At 44.6% G+C, this 18,145-nt stretch overlaps 1 protein-coding gene across 1 annotated transcript; it reads left to right on the plus strand.

Annotated features, from left to right (window-relative positions):
- Positions 1-1,800: 1,800 nt before the first annotated feature.
- On the plus strand, positions 1,801-18,145 carry LOC145404068 (uncharacterized). Its single transcript, XM_080275670.1, has 5 exons — positions 1,801-2,128; positions 12,994-13,153; positions 14,378-14,612; positions 15,443-15,643; positions 16,368-18,145. Exons 1-5 carry the CDS (start codon positions 1,848-1,850, stop codon positions 17,258-17,260), a joined length of 1,770 nt encoding a protein of 589 aa, XP_080131796.1. The 5' UTR covers positions 1,801-1,847; the 3' UTR covers positions 17,261-18,145.

The following is an 18,145-nucleotide window of genomic DNA, read 5'->3' on the forward strand; positions in this document are numbered from 1 at the left end:
GGAAGGCAGAAACGGAGTGAAGGAGAAGATGAGATGAAGGATGGGAGAGAAGAAGGGATGGAAAGGAAAAGAAACAAAGGGAGAGAGAGGAGAGGGAGGGTGAAAAAGAAAAAAGGCAAATAAGGAAGTGACAGAAAAAGAGATGGTGAGAGAAAGTAATGGTATAAGTAGCTACTAGCCCAGGATCATGTGACAAGTAGACCCAGTGGAGTGCAGGTCCAAGCAGCCCTCCTACCACAGTCCACTATCCTCCTCTGAGGGGACAGGGAGAGAGCTGAGGAACGTTTGTATAACCAGGTGGCTGGGCATCTGGTTATACAGATACCACTGCAGGAACATCTCCCAATCCAGCACCGGAAGGACATCTGGGACTAGAGGCATGGATGAGCAAAGAGGAAAGGATGAAGAAAGGAAGAACACTAAGGGAGAGCCAGGAAATGATGGTGAGGAAGAAAAGGGGAAAGGAAGGAAAGGAGATACGGAAGGGAGGGAGGGATGCAAAGCAGAAATAAGAGGTGAATGAGAGAAGTTGGAAAGAAAGCTGTGGAATGGAGATGGTGGGGGGGGGGAGATGGGGAGGGAGAAGAGAGGAGGAGAAAAGAATAGAAGAGGGTTTAGTGTGAAGAGAAGGGAGGCAAAGGACAGTGAACTCTCATGGAAGTTGATTAGAGAGAGAGAGAGAGAGAGAGAGAGAGAGAGAGAGAGAGAGAGTGTGATACAAACTAATAAAACTCAGTAACGTAAAACAACAAGTCAATCACGAACAACAACAACAACAACATCAGACAGCCAGACATATAGACAGATAGCGCTGACCTGGGTGTGGCTGGCACGTGGCTCACTCAAGATAGTGTGTGTGTGTGTGTGTGTGTGTGTGTGTGTGTGTACCGGGCTGCGTCTGACTGCGTATCTTGGAGCGTTTGTCTAGGTACCCGTCTGTGTGTGTGTGTGTGTGTGTGTGTGTGTGTGTGTGTGTGTGTATGTGTGTGTGTGCACGCCAGGGTTGTGTGTTTGTATGCATATCTACTAGGATGATTATGTGTATGTGTGTATGTGTCTGATTGCGTTTTTGGATAATTCACTGTATATGTATATGCATATTGTTTTCTGTGCATATCTGAGTGTATAAACTTTAGTGTGCACATTGTGTGTGTGTGTGTGTGTGTGTGTGTGTGTGTGTGTGTGTGTGTGTGTGTGTGTGTGTGCGTGCGCGCGCGCGCGTTAACGATTGACTGAATGAGTATACGTGTGTGTGTGTAAGGACAAGACAGCAACCAACCCATGTGAGGGATGGGGGTGGAGGGAGGGCGGAGCCTACGAAAGGGGGAGGAGCTAGCGCATTTTCTTTTAACCCCATCCCTTTCATCCCTCACTCAGCCGCCTGTATGTCTTATCACTCAGCCCTTAGACTTAGCCCTTTTCTAAGTCCCGCCCCAGTTGAGGAAGGTCGGGGGGCACATTCATAATGCATCTTAACCAAATTCTGTGAGACAAAAATTCCATGCCAACTAGAAATTATGGGACTCATACTGTTTAGTCGTAATTTTCGAGTTATTATTAAATGTATTATGGTTGTGAAGTGCTTGGCATGTGTATGAGTGAAGATGAACATACTGACTAGAAATCCTGTTCACCACTTCAGCTTAGAAAATTCATAGATATGGCCCCGGTGTGAGGAGGGGGGCGGGGCGGGCCGAAGAGAGGGCAGGGGGGCGGGGCCATATAAGCTCCGCCCCTTTGCCCGGGTATAAAACGAGGATTACCGTGGCGGCCGCTTTAGTAGAAACCCGCCCGGCAGAGGGAAGAGATCACTTGAGAGGCTGATAAATACAGTGGCACATTTCACAATGCCACGACTTTTAGCCCTAGTCTTAGCCCTTCTGAGCCTAGCCAACGCCCTGCCCACACACAGACCCCCTACCCTAGACCTGTCTGCCGATGAACAAGCCCTAATCCTGGACTACACACGAGGAGTCGTCGACGAAGACTTTTCCTCCAGGTCTTCAACGCCTCCTTCAGATACCACGCCGCTACAGGAAGACGCCGAAGGAGGGGAGGAAGGGGTCGTTGAGGGGGAGGAGGAGGAAGATGAGGAACCGGTTACTCCTCGACGTGATCCCCTCGCTGAGTAAGTGTACTTGGGTTTTGTACTGTTCATCCCGACTTGCTCTGTTCTGCCATCCACAGTATTATTCATCCTGCCTTGCTGTAACTTTTATTTCATCGTACTCTGACTTAATTATTTCCGCTAATTCCTGCCTTGCTTTAGCTAGTTATTAATTCTGCCTTACTCTTCTTATTCATCCTACCTTGCTCTAACTTATTCATTCTGCCTTACTCTATTCATCCTGCCTTACTCTAACTTAATCACTGTCTTACTTTCTTACTTATCCATACTTGCTTACTCTACTTAACTCATTCACTTTGCCTTCCTCTATTTATTCATCCTGCCTTACTCTACTTCACCCGTCTTACTTTACCGGTACCTGGAAGTGACTGAAAGTAGTAATTCCCTGTATATTTCTGATTAACTTTATCCTGCCTTTATTCTTCCTGTTCCTCCCTTACTTTATTTATCCTGCTTTGCCTTGTTTATATCTACCTGACTTCTTTCTGCCTTCGACTGTTTAAATCCTGCCTTATTTTCTGCATCAGACTTTATTCATCCTTTGTCATACTCTATTTCTGCCTGAGACTTTACTAATTTTGCCTTACCCTTTATTTTGCCAAAGACGTTTTCTCTTCCTTACCCTGTTTCTTCCCTAGACTTTATTTATTGTCTATTTCTGCCGTAGACTTTATTCTCTCTGCCTTACTCTACTTCTTTCTCAGACTTGTTTTTTCCACCTTCCTTTAACCCTATCTTTGTCTTCCCTGCACCGTCTTCATCCTGTCTCACTCCATTCCTAATCTAACCCTACCTCACAGCCTAGCCATGCCTCGCCCATTCTGCCTTACTCTGCATATTTCCACCCTAAGGATCTAGTCATTCTGTCTTCCTTATCTTGCCTAACCATGGTTCATACTGCCTACTCCACACTCACCACTGTCTCATTCTACCTTTCCTGCCTTACACTGCCTCATCCGACCAAGAATTGCCTTATTTTGCCTCACTCTGTCAGCAATTACATGCCTTACTCTGCCTCAGCCTACCTAGGATTACCTTACCCTGTCTCACTTTACGTATACCTCACTCTGCCTTGCCTTCACCTGTGCCTCACCTCAGCCAACTCTGCCTCACTCAACTTTAACCCTGTCTCGCTCCAGCTGCCTCACGTCTGCCTCTCCTAACCTCACCTCTGCTTTGCCGTTTTCATTACGTAAGTCGGGTACTGAATATATTTTGTAATTCCTACCCACCCCGTACACTAGTGGGAGAAAGGGGCTGGGTGTTGATGATGATGATGGCTAAAATACAGTGTAGGGCTGAGTTGCTTATCGGTTTTATCCTTCACACTAACTTTATTATCCCCCTTATCTCCACATTACTGGTTGTGTATGTAGTTGGTTTGTGTTACTGAACTTTCCAAATCACAAACACTGGCATCGCGACTGACCTAAGTTTTATTAATGGTCTGGCAAAAGTCTACGTCACTTAGTAAAGAGTATACAATAAGTTATAAACCTTAATAAAGAGTAAAATCTGGATCTTTTACCGTCATGAATAAAATGTCCAACAAAATACTAAAACAACAAAATAAAAGATGAATTTCTGAGACAATAATACAACCACAATGAGTCGGCTGAGCAAGTACAGTAGTAAAGGTGTAAAAATGTACAACTCACCTGCGTCGTAGTAAAAATCCCTAGTAAAGTCACCCGGATGAATTTCTGAATGAACTCGTGGGAATTTATGAATGAGTCCGTAGTAATGGATGACGCAGCAAATTTATGAATGACGCCGGATTTATGAATGGAATGCGTAGGTTGTGAATGGAAGGTGTGGGAGCCGCCCAAGGTCACATACATTCCTCTCTCTCTCTCTCTTCACGTTCTCTCACACCCGGTTCGATCTTATTCGTAGTCTTCCTTTCACACTATTTCCTCGACTCTCTCTCTCTCTCAAAACCGCTCTTTCTTGCGTTGTTTTAGTCTCTCTCTCAAAACTGCTCTTTCTAGCGTTCTTTTAGTCCCGAATCTGTTTTTCTCTCATACTCTCTCATTATCTTACTTTCTCACCCCCCCCCCCCGTCTCTCTTTTTCGCTGCCTCCAGACGATTTTATTCAGCTAAATGGAGACCTCTTTTAATGAAGGGGTTAATGAAGGCTGTAACTAACCCCTCCAGTTCGATAATTCTCCTAGGTTGATGGAAACCGTCTGAAAGTGGCAAAATGAAATAAAAACCACGTGCTCGGGCTGAAGGGCTAAAAACTATACTCCTTTTACTCTAACTTGGCCTAAAATTGCCATCTCTCCATTCTGAATCCTGTGCTGTACCAAGAGATAAACACTAGAATACAGAGCTAGTCACGAAGAAGTGCTAGAGAAAAGATGTAGACCCGTACAGAGCTAGTCACGAAGAAGTGCTAGAGAAAGAATGTAGAGTCGTATGGAGCTAGTCACGAAGAAGTGCTAGAGAGAGAGCCCAAGCATTCTTTTTCTGCCACTGAGATACATAAGCTGAAAAGGACGAAAATCTAGGCCAAGTTAAGGAACCGAGCCGTAAGAGGACCGCCTACACGAGCTAGCCAATCCGGTCTCGTCCTGCCCTGCCACACCCCCTTAGTCCTGCCCGCTGATTGGTCCTTCGGCTCGCGCTGCATGTGGCTTAATGTACCTGTGTATCTTATCTTTTATTTTATTTTATTTTTTTAATGCAAGGACGAAGGAACCAAAACCCAATGCCCGCAATATGTTCCCTCCAGGAAAAATTAAAAACAAAATACAACCAAATTCAAGATCTGTCCATTTTGAGATGCCTGGATACACTGGCGACTGGAGGTCATGGGCAGTGGGAAATACACTGTGAGGAAGACAGTTCTAGAGCTGACCTGTTGCACATACGAAGTACTGGGGGTAACGGTTATCTGTTGCATTACAAAGATGGAGTAAAATTATTGTCCTCTTCCCATTTTCACTGCTATGCTGTAACAAGAGACTAAGAATATAAAGCTGGCCGTGAAGAAGTGCTACGTGAAGGAGGTAGAGCTGTAGCATTGCCTTTTTTTGCCAATGACCTAGCTGAAATAAGCAACAAACGGATGAAAAATTTAGACCAGGTTAAGATAAAAGGAGTATAGTCAATACGGTGACATCTTCCTACCAAAAGACGATATCATTGTACGAGAGACTTTTTCGAAATGGAAAGATCCAAATACAACCATCAGTATCCCTTTCGGCAGACGGGCCTCTCCTTCACATTTTCTAGAACTAACACAAATGAACTAAACAAAAAATATATAAAAAAAAAAAATAAGATCACCGGACCCAAGGAGTTGACTGATCGTGCTTGTCTGTCTTTTAATTAATTTATGTGACCTGTTTGGCCTATAAGAGGGAGCCGATAATTTTGCCCACCTGAGTTATGACTCAAAGGTGTGAACCACTTTTAGCTGCCTAGTTTCGTGACATCTTTCTTTCTTTTCTTTTCTTTATTAATCTTTCCCGTTTATGGATCCGGTCTATTGCCAGATGCCTTAATCCCGAAAAGGGTGGCCGCAAAGAAATCGCCTCTTTATCACCCCCTCCTCTACTATCAGACTGCTCTTCCTCCAACTCACACCACTCTCACTCGTATACTGTACCTCTCCACACCATCCCTCCATCCTACCCACACCAGGTCTAACAGTGAGAACAGGATGTGAGGTGAAATGATTAATAGTTCAAAAATCTCCCTTGCTTGGATACTTATGGCTATTTACGGATATCACAAGTACAGTACTTACCTGAGCTAGTAGTTCGTCCAGCCGCTTCCTGGAAAGAGAAGGAAATAAGTGTCATTAGTTTATATACTGCATACATCTGCTGCCTACACTGATACGTACACAAACATGACAGGGAAGGTGTGTGTGTGTGTGTGTGTGTGTGTGTGTGTGTGTGTGTGTGTGTGTGTGTGTGTGTGTGTGTGTGTGTGTGTGTGTGTGTTTGCTGGCCAGGCTGAACTTGACCTTGTGGCATGAATTGGTGACAGGAAGCTGATATGCAGAGGTTAGGGGGAGGGGCATGTGACGTCAACTACCCCTACCACTCTACCCAACCCTACCATGAGCTCATCTACCTTTCCCTGCCCCTTCAACCCTGACTTACCTTGAGGAGTATTCTCGTGGGCTTATGGGGCTTCCTAGCATTTCTCCCAAGACAATTTATCATAATATATACTACATGCGTTACTGGGCTATACCATGCGATGATGATGATGATGATGATGGGCACCACTCCAAAACAGTTTATTATTTATAGTACGTGAGGTATTGGGATACAGAACGAGATGACGATGATGATGATGATAGCTTGATCCTTATTCTACTGTCTGAGTCTGCATCATCAAAGAGAATTTTAATGTACCTTTGCAAACATAACTGGTAAGGAAGAGATGCTGGGGAAACTCTTAGGCCCACAAGCTTACCCATCACATACCCTACCTGCCCAATCTCGCCCTGCCTTACCCTACCCTACCTCAGCCCACCGTCCCTTACCTATCACAAGTACTCTACCTGCCCAATCTTGCCTTACCTTACCCTACCCTGCCTCAGCCTAGCACAACTCTGCCTCACTCTCAGCACTCAGAAGGGACGGTGCCAGAGCAGCAGCTGAGCAGGACTAGCACTCAGCACCACATCCTCTCCCTCTCTCTCATCACCCATCCACGAAGTTAGATTGGAATTAGGACGCTGTAGCTCTGACTATCGCTAAACAGTGAAAATGTAATATATGTAGCTTTATTTGCCCCCATAATGGATCCGACCGTGGGATATGTACACTATGTACACATGTATGAGGGGTTGTCTAACAAAATTTGAAATGATTGACTTTCATCTCTGTGTATGCGGACGACTACATTTAAGTTACCTGGTTAGGTGTCTGTTTCGTATGCCAGCTCAAATTTCCTTGTGTTTACCATTCGTGTGCATAGTGGGCAATATGGCGTGCTGTTGATTTTGTAACCTCATCTTGTTTTTATTATGCTCTGACTGTGTTTTTATTTGCCAGTTATCCTGTTATCTGTGTCTGTCTGTGTCATGCTCTCACACTATTGTCGTTGTGTTGTTTTTACAGCCATGATTACGAATCCGAGACCGAGACCTTCTACAGGTAAGGTTCCCGCGTCGTGGTTGGTCAAATGTGCTTATACACTGGCTTCCCATTGGTCAGAGCTTGTAACTCAGCATCTTACTGGCCAGAGCTTGTAATCTGGCCTCACTGGATAAAGCTTTTAAATTGGCCTCTCACTGGCCGGCGCTTACACACTGGCTTTTCACTGGTCAACGCTTTGTTTATGGACTTGTCACTGGGAAGGGCTTCAAGACGTGGCCTGTCACTGGCCAGTGCTTTATAACCTGGCCTGGCATAGACCACCTGAGCTTTGCAGTGTGGCCACTCATTGGCTTGAGCCAGTCATAGACCACAGCTTTGTTAACTTAGACTGTCACTGATTAAATTTCGGAGAATCTCGATGGCTTTTGCGGACAATGGCACTTCTATTCGACACGGATGAGCATTTTGAGAATATGTATGCTTATGTGACACTGGTCAGCGACGTGGCAGAGAGAAAGAGTGAAAACTTCTGAGTTGGTTCTCAATGTTTCGGCTGTTGCCTTGTTTAGGAGAATAGGGGCAACAGCCAAAACACTGACGATCAACTCTTACCAGCAATCTCCATTAACCCCTTCAGTACAATCTGACTCACTGTGGGGTATACCTCTCGAAGTGAAGGAGTTAAATTGCTGCTGGCTTCCCCTCTGCCGCCATTCTTACCAACGTGTCGGTATAAATATCGGGTTATTCTGTGGCCTGTGGATCGTATTCTCGGGTGCCTTTGGTGATGTCCTAACTCCTCTTCCTTCGCGATTTATTCTGTACATAACACCCCAGTATCCTTTTGTATGTATATAACGTTATGTCATTCTGAACGATATAAATGTCATGCAAGAGACTGCTAGGGTGTTTTACGCAACCTAAATCGCTAAGGAGGAGGTGCTACAAGGCCCCATATTCCAAATCTGGCTATGTGCTTTGGCTGTCAAGGTATTTTTCGTAGTCTGGCATAAAAACTCGGGGAAATAACCTGACTGAGATCAAAGTCATGTGGACACCAGCCTATCCAGTGTTTTTATGTGCAGGACTATTGCTGCCTCAGTGCTTATGGCCAAACCGCTTTTTTATGTGTTAATTAGCTGTGAGCTTTTACTTTTTTTAGATGTGATCTTTATTCTATTGTGTTTATATAATGTTATCCTGACCTCTCGAAGTATTAGACAGTATTACCTTCATTTACCATTGTGTTGATATCATGACATTTCCTAGAGTTAGTTATCATTTTATTTTATTTCGAATAGCAAATAAAAAACAGACAGAATATATATATATATATATATATATATATATATATATATATATATATATATATATATATATATATATACCGTATAGAAGCAAAATCGCTCCTGTTAAGTCCATCATTACTGCGATATTCCTTCAGCAGTTACTTTATTACCTGGATCCCTATTTCCGTTCTTTTACGACCCAACAAAATCATAACGCCATGTCGATCACTGATATTTTCATCATCTTTCTATCTTCTTGACTTAGTGTTAGTTACTGGCCCATATCCTCGAATGTTAAGGAAGCTCCCGATCATCTTTTCTTAAGCGGTTTATTTTCTTTATTACACCTTGCATAAATCCTTCCAATAATCGTCATACTCTGCATGAATAATGTACATAAGGATATTAACCAGCTATATCCAAAAAAATAAATAGTTGAGGAATATGCGTTAGGGAGCTTCTTTACCCAACGTGAATACGAGCCATTATCGTAACTATGGCGACCAATATCAGAATACGAGGAGATATTGTCGATTACGCTGCCTACTATCATTACTACTAAACATCACTATTTATAGCGTGGAAATCCCAAGCCTGATATTACGTAATGCATTATCGTTCGTTATCACTGGTGACATACTCTTATCTTGGGTTGAACACACACACACACACACAAGCACGCACATTTTTCATACGTTCATAACCATAGACAGATCTATACAGGATACAAGCGAACACATCTATATATGTACACACACACACACACACATTATCGCTGCCATCATCCAGGATAAACTCTAAGGAGGCAGTGTATTATGGTGAGAGAGGAAGAGGGGAGGGGGAAGGCAAAGTGGGAAAGGATAAGACAAGGATAGAGTGTTAGGACGGATTTATCACTGTCTGGTACTTGACTGCGTGTTCCTGATTTCGTATCGGCGATAACTGTCTAGTGTTTTGAGAGTAAAAGAGTAGTAAAAAAAAAAAAAAATCTACGTATCTCCTACTCTATATTCTTTATTGCGGTCTTTTATAACTTCGAAAGAGAGAGAGAGAGAGAGAGAGAGAGAGAGAGAGAGAGAGAGAGAGTGAGATTGAACTTTTTATTTTCTCTAACGTTAACCCAGACTCTCTCTCTCTCTCTCTCTCTCTCTCGGACGATTTCTTCCAGCACAGTCCCTGGTGATGAAGGGTTTAATGAAGGCCGTGGTTCGTATCCTTGAGGGTGAACGAAAGGTCCCTAACACCTCCTCCTTACCGATTTATTTTTGGATATGGCTGGCTAATATCGTTCTGTACGTAATCTATGCATTGTGGTGATACTGGAACGATTTTAGTAACACAAGAAAGAAGATGGCAAGGTGTAATAAGTAAAATAAACTGCTTAGGAAGAGGTGTTAGGAAGCAACCTTATCCAACGAGAATACCGGCCCCAAAACACGTCCTCTGGCTGAAAGGGTTAATTAATCAACGACTGGCTATGGAAAAAAAAAGCGTAAAAAAAAAAAAAGCTCTCTTAAATAAACGTCGAGAAGAAAAATGCGAATAAAAAAAGATCTTGGTCTCTTCACTACCATGACGCCTTTTTTATTTTTCTTCCTGCTATTCCAGACGATTTTCTTAAGCTCTATAAGTGAAGGGGTTAATGAGGGCCAGGTCTACACGTAAATCCACCGGTTCGACAAATCTTTCCTATGCTGACCGAAATCGTCTCGTGGAAGTAAAGATTAAGCCGAGAATAATACGTCACAGAATGGAAGGAGTTTAACTGAAAACATGAACGAGTGGCAAAAAAAAAGAAACTGTGAATGCTTTGAGATAAGGAGCCAGACAATCAGATTTAGTTTGAACAGATAGTCTAGCGCGGCAGTCGTGGGTCAACAGTCTTACTTTACTCATTTATTTATTTATTTTTAATTTAACGGCCTAAAACTGACATCGCTCCATGTGGAATGCTGAGTTGTAACAATAAGTCAAAACTAGTATGATGATAGACACCAAAAAGTGCTGTGGAAGGGATGCTGAGCTATAGTAGCTACTGCATTTCTCTGCCACTGATCTGCGTGAAATGAGCTGCAACAGGACGAAAATCTGGGCCAAATTAAATATATATATATATATATATATATATATATATATATATATATATATATATATATATATATATATATATATGAGGGATCTCTCGTACTCAAGGGGTTAAGGAAGGCTATATCTAACTCCTATAGAGTGGCAGGGGTGGTAGTCTTATAGGGAGGGTGGCAGGGGTGGTATTATCATACGGACCCGGACGGTGGCAGGGGTAGTACTTTTGTAAGGAGAGTGACAGGGGGTGCAGAAGGGTGGAGGTACTAAAAATAGACGTGATAAGCCAGACGACCTCTCGAGCACTGATGAGTCAGGGGGCAGGCCGGGTGATAAGAAATATGGCAGAGGTGGCAAGTACGGGGGTGAGATGTGAAGGGAGCGAGGGGAGAGAGAAGTGGGAAGGAAGGAATAGGAGAGAAGAAAATAAGTGGAAGGATAGGAGAGTAAGGAATAGGAAACGAAAAGGAGAAAAGGTTATGGCAGGGGAAGAGTGAAATTGGGAAATGAGAAAAGGCAAATAGGAGGAAATGCAGAAATGAAAGGGGGTGGGGGTTGTCAGGAAGCAAGTGGCAAGCCAAAAGAAGGGAAAAAATTACCCGAGAGAGTGAGAGAGGGGGGGAGGGGGTAATGCCAACCAGTGCTGACCCTGAGTGCTGACAGTCTAGACACGCCAGCCATCCTACTGCTGAAGAAGGAGGGCAGACAAACAAACAAGCACAGATGGACAGACAGACAAATGGATAAACAGGAGAAATATCCAGATGAATAAATATATAAGTAATACATGTATAGGTAAATACAGAGACGGTTGGGCAAGCAGGTGTATGAATGGATGCTTCTAAACAGACAGATATGACTCAGCTGGTATATGAATAGACAGGAAGATGGACAAACAGTGTACAAGATTGGTAGGAAGGTGGACTGTTTCTAGACCCCAGGCTTATCTGAACGTGAACTCGGTGGACTGCAGACTGAAACTGCCCTTTTGCGTTCCACCATTCTCCTTTCGGAAGATAAGGAGGAGGCTGAGGGACGTCTGTATTACCGGCCAGTTCTGTTCCTTGGTCATATCTGAACCACCGCGTGAAGGCGTCTTCTCCAGTATCAAGAAGACGGACTGATGGTTATAAGACGCATGAATGGACAGAAAGGCAAGACAGAGAGAAAATGTGTGTGTGTGTGTGTGTGTGTGTGTGTGTGTGTGTGTGTGTGTGTGTGTGTGTGTGTGTGTGTGTTCTGTGTAAATTTTAATGTAAAGAACAAACTGGCATAGAAGCAAGTTTGAGATGGTTTGTGGGAAAGTGTGTGTATGGTTGAGTTTACATAAGTGTGTGTGTTTGTGTGTGTGAGTGTGTTTTGATGACTGTCAGAGCAACAGCCGGTATCTGGGTCGTGGTAGTTCTGGTGATTGTGGTAGTTGTGGTGGTTGTGGATATTGGTAGTTGTGTTGCTGCAGGACTAGTGTGTTTGGCAGTAGTGGATACTGGTAGTAGGGGGTAAATGTTGTGGTGGGCGATTGTGGTAGCTGTGGTGGTGGTGTTTTTGGTACCAGTGGACTGTGGTAGTTGTGGTAGCTAAGTTTTGGCGTTGCAAATAATGACAGCGATTAAGGGTAGTGTTTGTAGTAACGGTATGATGTAACAGTTACGTTTCAGTATGATTATGAATGAAAGTAAGGTGGCATTCTCTCTCTCTCTCTCTCTCTCTCTCTCTCTCTCTCGCTCGTACTCAGTAACCCACCCAATTTAACACATTCTCATAGCAACACCCTCCCCTATCTCTCTCTCTCTGGCAGTTTGTAAGCAAAGCAGAATTGAGGGAAGTAGTTGCAATTCTAGAACACGTCTTCATTCTGACAGTGGGACACCAAACTATTGCCAAATTTATTATTATTATTATTTAACAAACTGAAATCGGAAACAATGTAAAGACACCTTTTATGAGAAAATTAAACAGCACATTTGTAAAAGTAAAATTACAGTGTTAATGAGTACAACGTTTAGCAAGCTAGATGGATGGTTATAGACACAGACAGATAGACAGACAGACTGACGGTATGGGTAAGGCACTGTTAAAAATTTGGTCAGATAAACTTAAGTCAAAGTGAAGGACAAACCCATCTAATGAATTTGTTCATGGCGGGTAAAGAGAACAAAACATGGTAAACTTAGTACGATAAAGTCATTTAAGTTACTCTTGTTATCTCAGGGCTATCTTATTTAGTAACCCTTATCTGACACACTCAAGAACCCTTGTCTAACACTCAGTCACCCCGATCAAGCACACTCAATAACCCTACTCTAACAACTCAATCACCCCGATCTAACACACTCAATAACCCTAATCTAACACACTCAATCACCCCAATCTAGCACACTCCATAACATCAATCTAGCTCACTAATTCACCCTTTCACCCCCACAGGGCCCGAGAAATAGCCCGTCTCAACATCATGGACCGCATCCTGATCGCCTTGGGTCCGCCCTTCGGAGAGAAACTACCCAAGGCCCCGACCAACGATACCCTGGCCACCGTACCCACCCCAATTGACATCAACTCAGGCACCTTCCCCTGCAAGTACAAGGTCAGCGGCAGCCATTACCTCTTCACTGATCTTTACTTCCTTTGTTGGTACTGGTTAACATTACTGACCTTAACCTCTTTCATGTGGTGTCGTCTACTTACATCCCCCTCACCCTACACCAGTTATTGTGTTACCTATAATTATTAGCCAGCCAGCCCCACACACCGCGATAATTTTGCCACCTCTCATTCACCAATCAATATCTTCCACGGGGCGATACTTTTGCCACCATTCACAAATCAGCCAATCCCTCCCACGCATATAATTTTCTCTCACTGATCAACAAATCCCTCTCACACGCAGCGATAATTTTGCCACCTCTCGCAAACCAACCCACTCCCCTTTCCCTACAGCCATGCCCACCCCAGACACGCTTCCCGTCCCGCAAGATTCATCATTATTATTTTTTGTTTTTACTCTGCTTTGATGGTGAAGTGTTTTGCGCCATTTACAGTGCCTCTCAACTAAACTTGTTCTAACATGACGAAGATCCCGAACCCCTTCAAGCTCAGTTAAGGCGTAAGACTGGACGGCTGATTTCACTAGTAACCAAGGAGATTTATTCCAGTGTCATAAATATGGTTCAACAAATGTTATGCAACCACATAATATTCTACTTGTTGCGGTGACCCGGTTCTATTTGGTGAAAACGAAGGGATTGTAATCCACTCTTCCTCCAACTAAGATGCTTCACACAGATGTACAGTCCTTCCTTTCGTGCGAGGTGCTCCGTAAAACAAAACCAGAGTGTTAATAATACTAAAAATAATAATAGTAATAATAATAATAATAATAATAATGTGATAATGATAATAATAAACAATGGCATCTTTGTTCCTATCCACTATCCCATTCTTCCCTCTCTCACAGCCTTACCACTATCCACTAACCCATTCCTCTCTACCACAGCCTTACCACTACCCACTAACCCATTCCTCTCTACCACAGCCTTACCACTATCCACTAACTCATTCCTCTCTACCACAGCCTTACCACTATCCACTAACTCATTCCTCTCTACCACAGCCTTACCACTATCCACTAACCCATTCCTCTCTACCACAGCCTTACCACTATCCACTAACCCATTCCTCTCTACCACAGCCTTACCACTATCCACTAACTCATTCCTCTCTACCACAGCCTTACCACTATCCATTAACCCATTCCTCTCTACCACAGCCTTATCACAATCCACTAACCCTATCCCCCTCTCTCCCACAGCGCTGCTCCTCCCAGACGTACTTCCCTTCCTGCGAGGTGCCCCGTAACACTGACCCCGAGATCTGGCCCCAGCGGTTCAATCTCTTCTTCAACCTGTCGCGGGAGTTCAATCATAAGGTGGATGTGATGAACGCCACCCTCAGACTCTACAAGAACAACTCCCTGCCCTTAGAGGTGCCCAAGACGCTGCTCATTGAGGTCTTCGTCTACATCAAGAGGCTCACACGCAAACGCCGTAAGTTACACAGGGGAATACTTTAAATCCAATGAACCCACGGATGTCTTTCTTGCTGTCTTCTTTCCCTATCCTGACGTTTTGATTCAGCTGAGGACAGACTTTGTTCGGAACTAAAGGGATCAGATACCGCCTTCATAAACATTTTCAGTACCAGACGCCTTTCCTAAATTGACTAAAATGTATTAGTCACAAAAATAAGCTAAAAACAGCGTCACCCGGATTCTAGCACAGGTTAAGGATTTAGTGTTTTACACTGTTTATATGCTGCTTGCTCTATACAGCTGTTTTTCATGATTTTTAATGTGCCTTGTTTAACTGGTCACGTATGTAGCTGCCTGGTTCACTGTGATATAATGATCTGAGTTTTACTTCCTCCAAAATCACTTAAATTTTTCACGAAACAAATAAGGTACACAATTTTCACACGTATTAAATACAACAGCCACAGACCAGTGTGACTAAGACATACAAATACACCTCCTAGAGCCCATGTACACAGTACTGACAAATCTAACAAAAGTACTTAACTGAACCCAAGTAAAGTTACCACCACAGACTTAACAGTATCATATAACTAAGTCCATGCAAATCTACGACAAAATGTAACAAAATCAAGTGGCTGAACCCGTGAAAAGCCACCACCTCCCCCCTAATAATATTACCTAACTGAACCTAACAAAATCACTTAACTGTGGCTAACTGAACCCTAAAAATCCAGCACCCAAGCAAAATCCCTTAAACCCATATAAAGCAACCAACAATACCATTACAATAAATCTCTGGACTCTGTGTCAAACCAGGCTCGTAACCCAGTCCCTCTCCCTCAGACCGCACGAGGCTGGTGGTGGACACGCAGATCAGCAGCGACTACATCGGGTGGGTGACGCTGCCTGTGGAGACCATGGTGCGCAGGTGGAGGCGCAGGAAGAACAACCACGGCCTTCTGGTCACCGTGAACGACGTGGACGGAACTCCTTGGGACGCACCCAGGATTTTCGTCCCTATGGACTGCGACAGTGGTAATAACAGTACGTATCCCACCGTCAATTGATGTTTCATGCACTTTCGCCACTATGAACTGCGATACTGTGAATAAGTGTGCTAGTCCGTCACTTCATGTTTTCTGTTTGGACTGTTATGTACTGGAGTAGAATGCCTTAGTCGAAGTCACTGCCCTTCTTTGGTTCGAATCTTAAGAGGTGACTGAATGCTTTTCATCGTGTAATGCTACCAAGGGAAGTAGAACTGGGCATCTACTCTTAATTGCACTGGACAACAATAGCCTAGCCTTGGGCCCCTACACCTCGAAGGGGATAAAACGAGATTGTTACCACTCTACTTGTCGCTGGTGGTTAATATTCCTAAACCGTTTCTCAGCCCATAGATGTTTCTCTCATACGATGAATCGGGGATAAAAGTGAGACTTGTTCTTAGTAAACCATCTGTACACTTCACACGCACCCAAAGCACTGCCTCATGCTACACACTAATGCTGAAGTCTATAAGCAAAACATGCGGCACAGTAGCTCCATATCTGTATAATACTGAACTTGCAGCCTTACATAGCTACAGAACCCATTCATTATGTGGTTCCGATCTCCAAGATAGAAAGCTTCCTCTAAAATGTCCCCAGTTATTTTGCACAGAGCCTCCCAGTATTGCTATATACCTATATCTGCATGCTTTCATAAATTATACAGATTTAGAAGTTACGCGGAGGCAGTCATGTATTGATGTGGACGTTGTTTCCAGGTTTGCTGCCACTACCATTTGAGGTGCAGACAGAGGGGGAGAAACAGCGGTACCCAGCCTTAAACATACGTCTGGGCAGCCCTGAAGACGACCCCATCGCTGCTGCCTCCACTACTATACCACCTGAGGACATCACTATAGAGAACGTCACACAGATACAGTCCGATGAGCCTGCACTCTATGACTATGATGACTACAGAGTCCAGTTCAACACCCGTGGTCTCTCTCACACATCCGAGACATCTGAAGGATACGTACCAGTCATGCTTGCAGATCATGTACCAAACACTCCTGAAAACCTCTTCTACCATCATACACAACCTGTCCACGATGAGGCCAACCCTGCACATCCTGCCAGCGGTGAGGTTGATCCATACCTCCTCACACTCTCCACCCACCACCCTCACCGTGCTCACTCCAATCATGAAGGTGACGCTGCTCCTGCTGCCCTGCCTGTTCTTCACGCCGTGGATCCAACATATCCCACCCACTACCTGGGCTCCGTAGTTCATGATGATTATGAGGACGACTTGGAGCCAGAGACTCACCATTCAGTTCTTCCAGCACCCACATCCATGGCATCTGTGCCATACCACCCCGCCCATGGAAGATCTCAATGGATGGACGACCCTGGCATGTTGGTGAGCGAGCGAGAATGGGCAGCAGAGCAAGGCCAGGGCCCAGAACACCAGTCCTCTGAGCAACTCATGAGCGACAATGAGAGAGTGCTGGGAGGTGAAAGGGAGTGGAGGTCACCACGACGACACATCACGGAGCGACGATCAAGTGCCGAGCATGATGGCCAGACGAGAAAGAGTCGGAGGGAGCGACAGGGTGGCAATAACGAGCGACGACAACGCAGGAGGAACCGTGGCAAGCCTCGTCGGGGGTAGTGGCTCGGCTTTATCTGGCCCTCGCTCTCCCAAACCTCAGGAAGCTGCCTGGCCCAGCACCATCCTGTCTGAGCCCCTGTAAATAGCCCCACTGCCCAGTTCCTTTACTGCGTTATTTATGAGATCGAGTGATTGACCTTGTGTGGATGAGAGTGTGTGAGAAAGTGAGTGAGAGAGAGTTAGCAAGAGATCTATCATATGTGTGTGTCCAGTGCCATGTGGCCACTGCCATGGCTATTTTGCATTCCGAGTCACTTGATGCATTCAGTCAGGCTTGCCCCTGGCTGTCCGCAGTCACCTAACTTAAGTGTGGGTCTGGAGGTGGCCTGTGATCACCCCAGCCCACTCCCACCCACCAGTACCCGTGTCCCACCAAAACCCACAACGTTCCCACCGCCCCATCCCATGACAAATTATGTTAAGCTGTCCCCGCATGTGTGCCAGTCAAGCACTCGCCCTACACTTGCTTCTGGCTCGGTTTGGCCACCGAGCCTCGCCTCAAGCCTCATTATGGTAGACGCTAGTGGACTGTTACACGGGTATTAGTCAGTCACGGCGAATACAAACGTACCTGTACCTGTCCTGCTGAGGTGCCACCCAGGCCACTTTTCCTCCCTTACAGACTAATGTGTACATACGTTCAGCTCCGAGTTACACAGAGACTTGAAATCAGTCCCAGTGTCTGTGATTAGTTGCGTGAAAGTCACATCCGTGCGAAATTGATAATTACTCTGTGTCCGGCTAACCACAGGTTAAGAGACTTGTGCAGCCTTTCTCTGTAATGGTCTGAACTGTATCTGTTACGTTCTGCTGCTTAGCCTAGATGCCTTATATTCCAAGGGGGGCAGGTGTAGCACGTTTCGCATTCCCAGTCCTCACTTAATC

This window comes from Coenobita brevimanus, chromosome 62 (assembly GCF_032717465.1).
Source record: "Coenobita brevimanus isolate Jiangsu-jjx chromosome 62, ASM3271746v2, whole genome shotgun sequence".
NCBI classification, from domain to species: Eukaryota; Metazoa; Arthropoda; class Malacostraca; order Decapoda; family Coenobitidae; genus Coenobita; species Coenobita brevimanus.

Coding starts and splice junctions, on each gene's coding strand:
- LOC145404068 (XM_080275670.1), top strand. CDS start 1,848: ATGCCACGACTTTTAGCCCTAGTCTTAGCCCTTCTGAGCCTAGCCAAC. Junction 13,154..14,377: donor CCTTCCCCTGCAAGTACAAG/GTCAGCGGCAGC, acceptor TCTCTCCCACAG/CGCTGCTCCTCCCAGACGTA. Junction 15,644..16,367: donor CTGCGACAGTGGTAATAACA/GTACGTATCCCA, acceptor CGTTGTTTCCAG/GTTTGCTGCCACTACCATTT.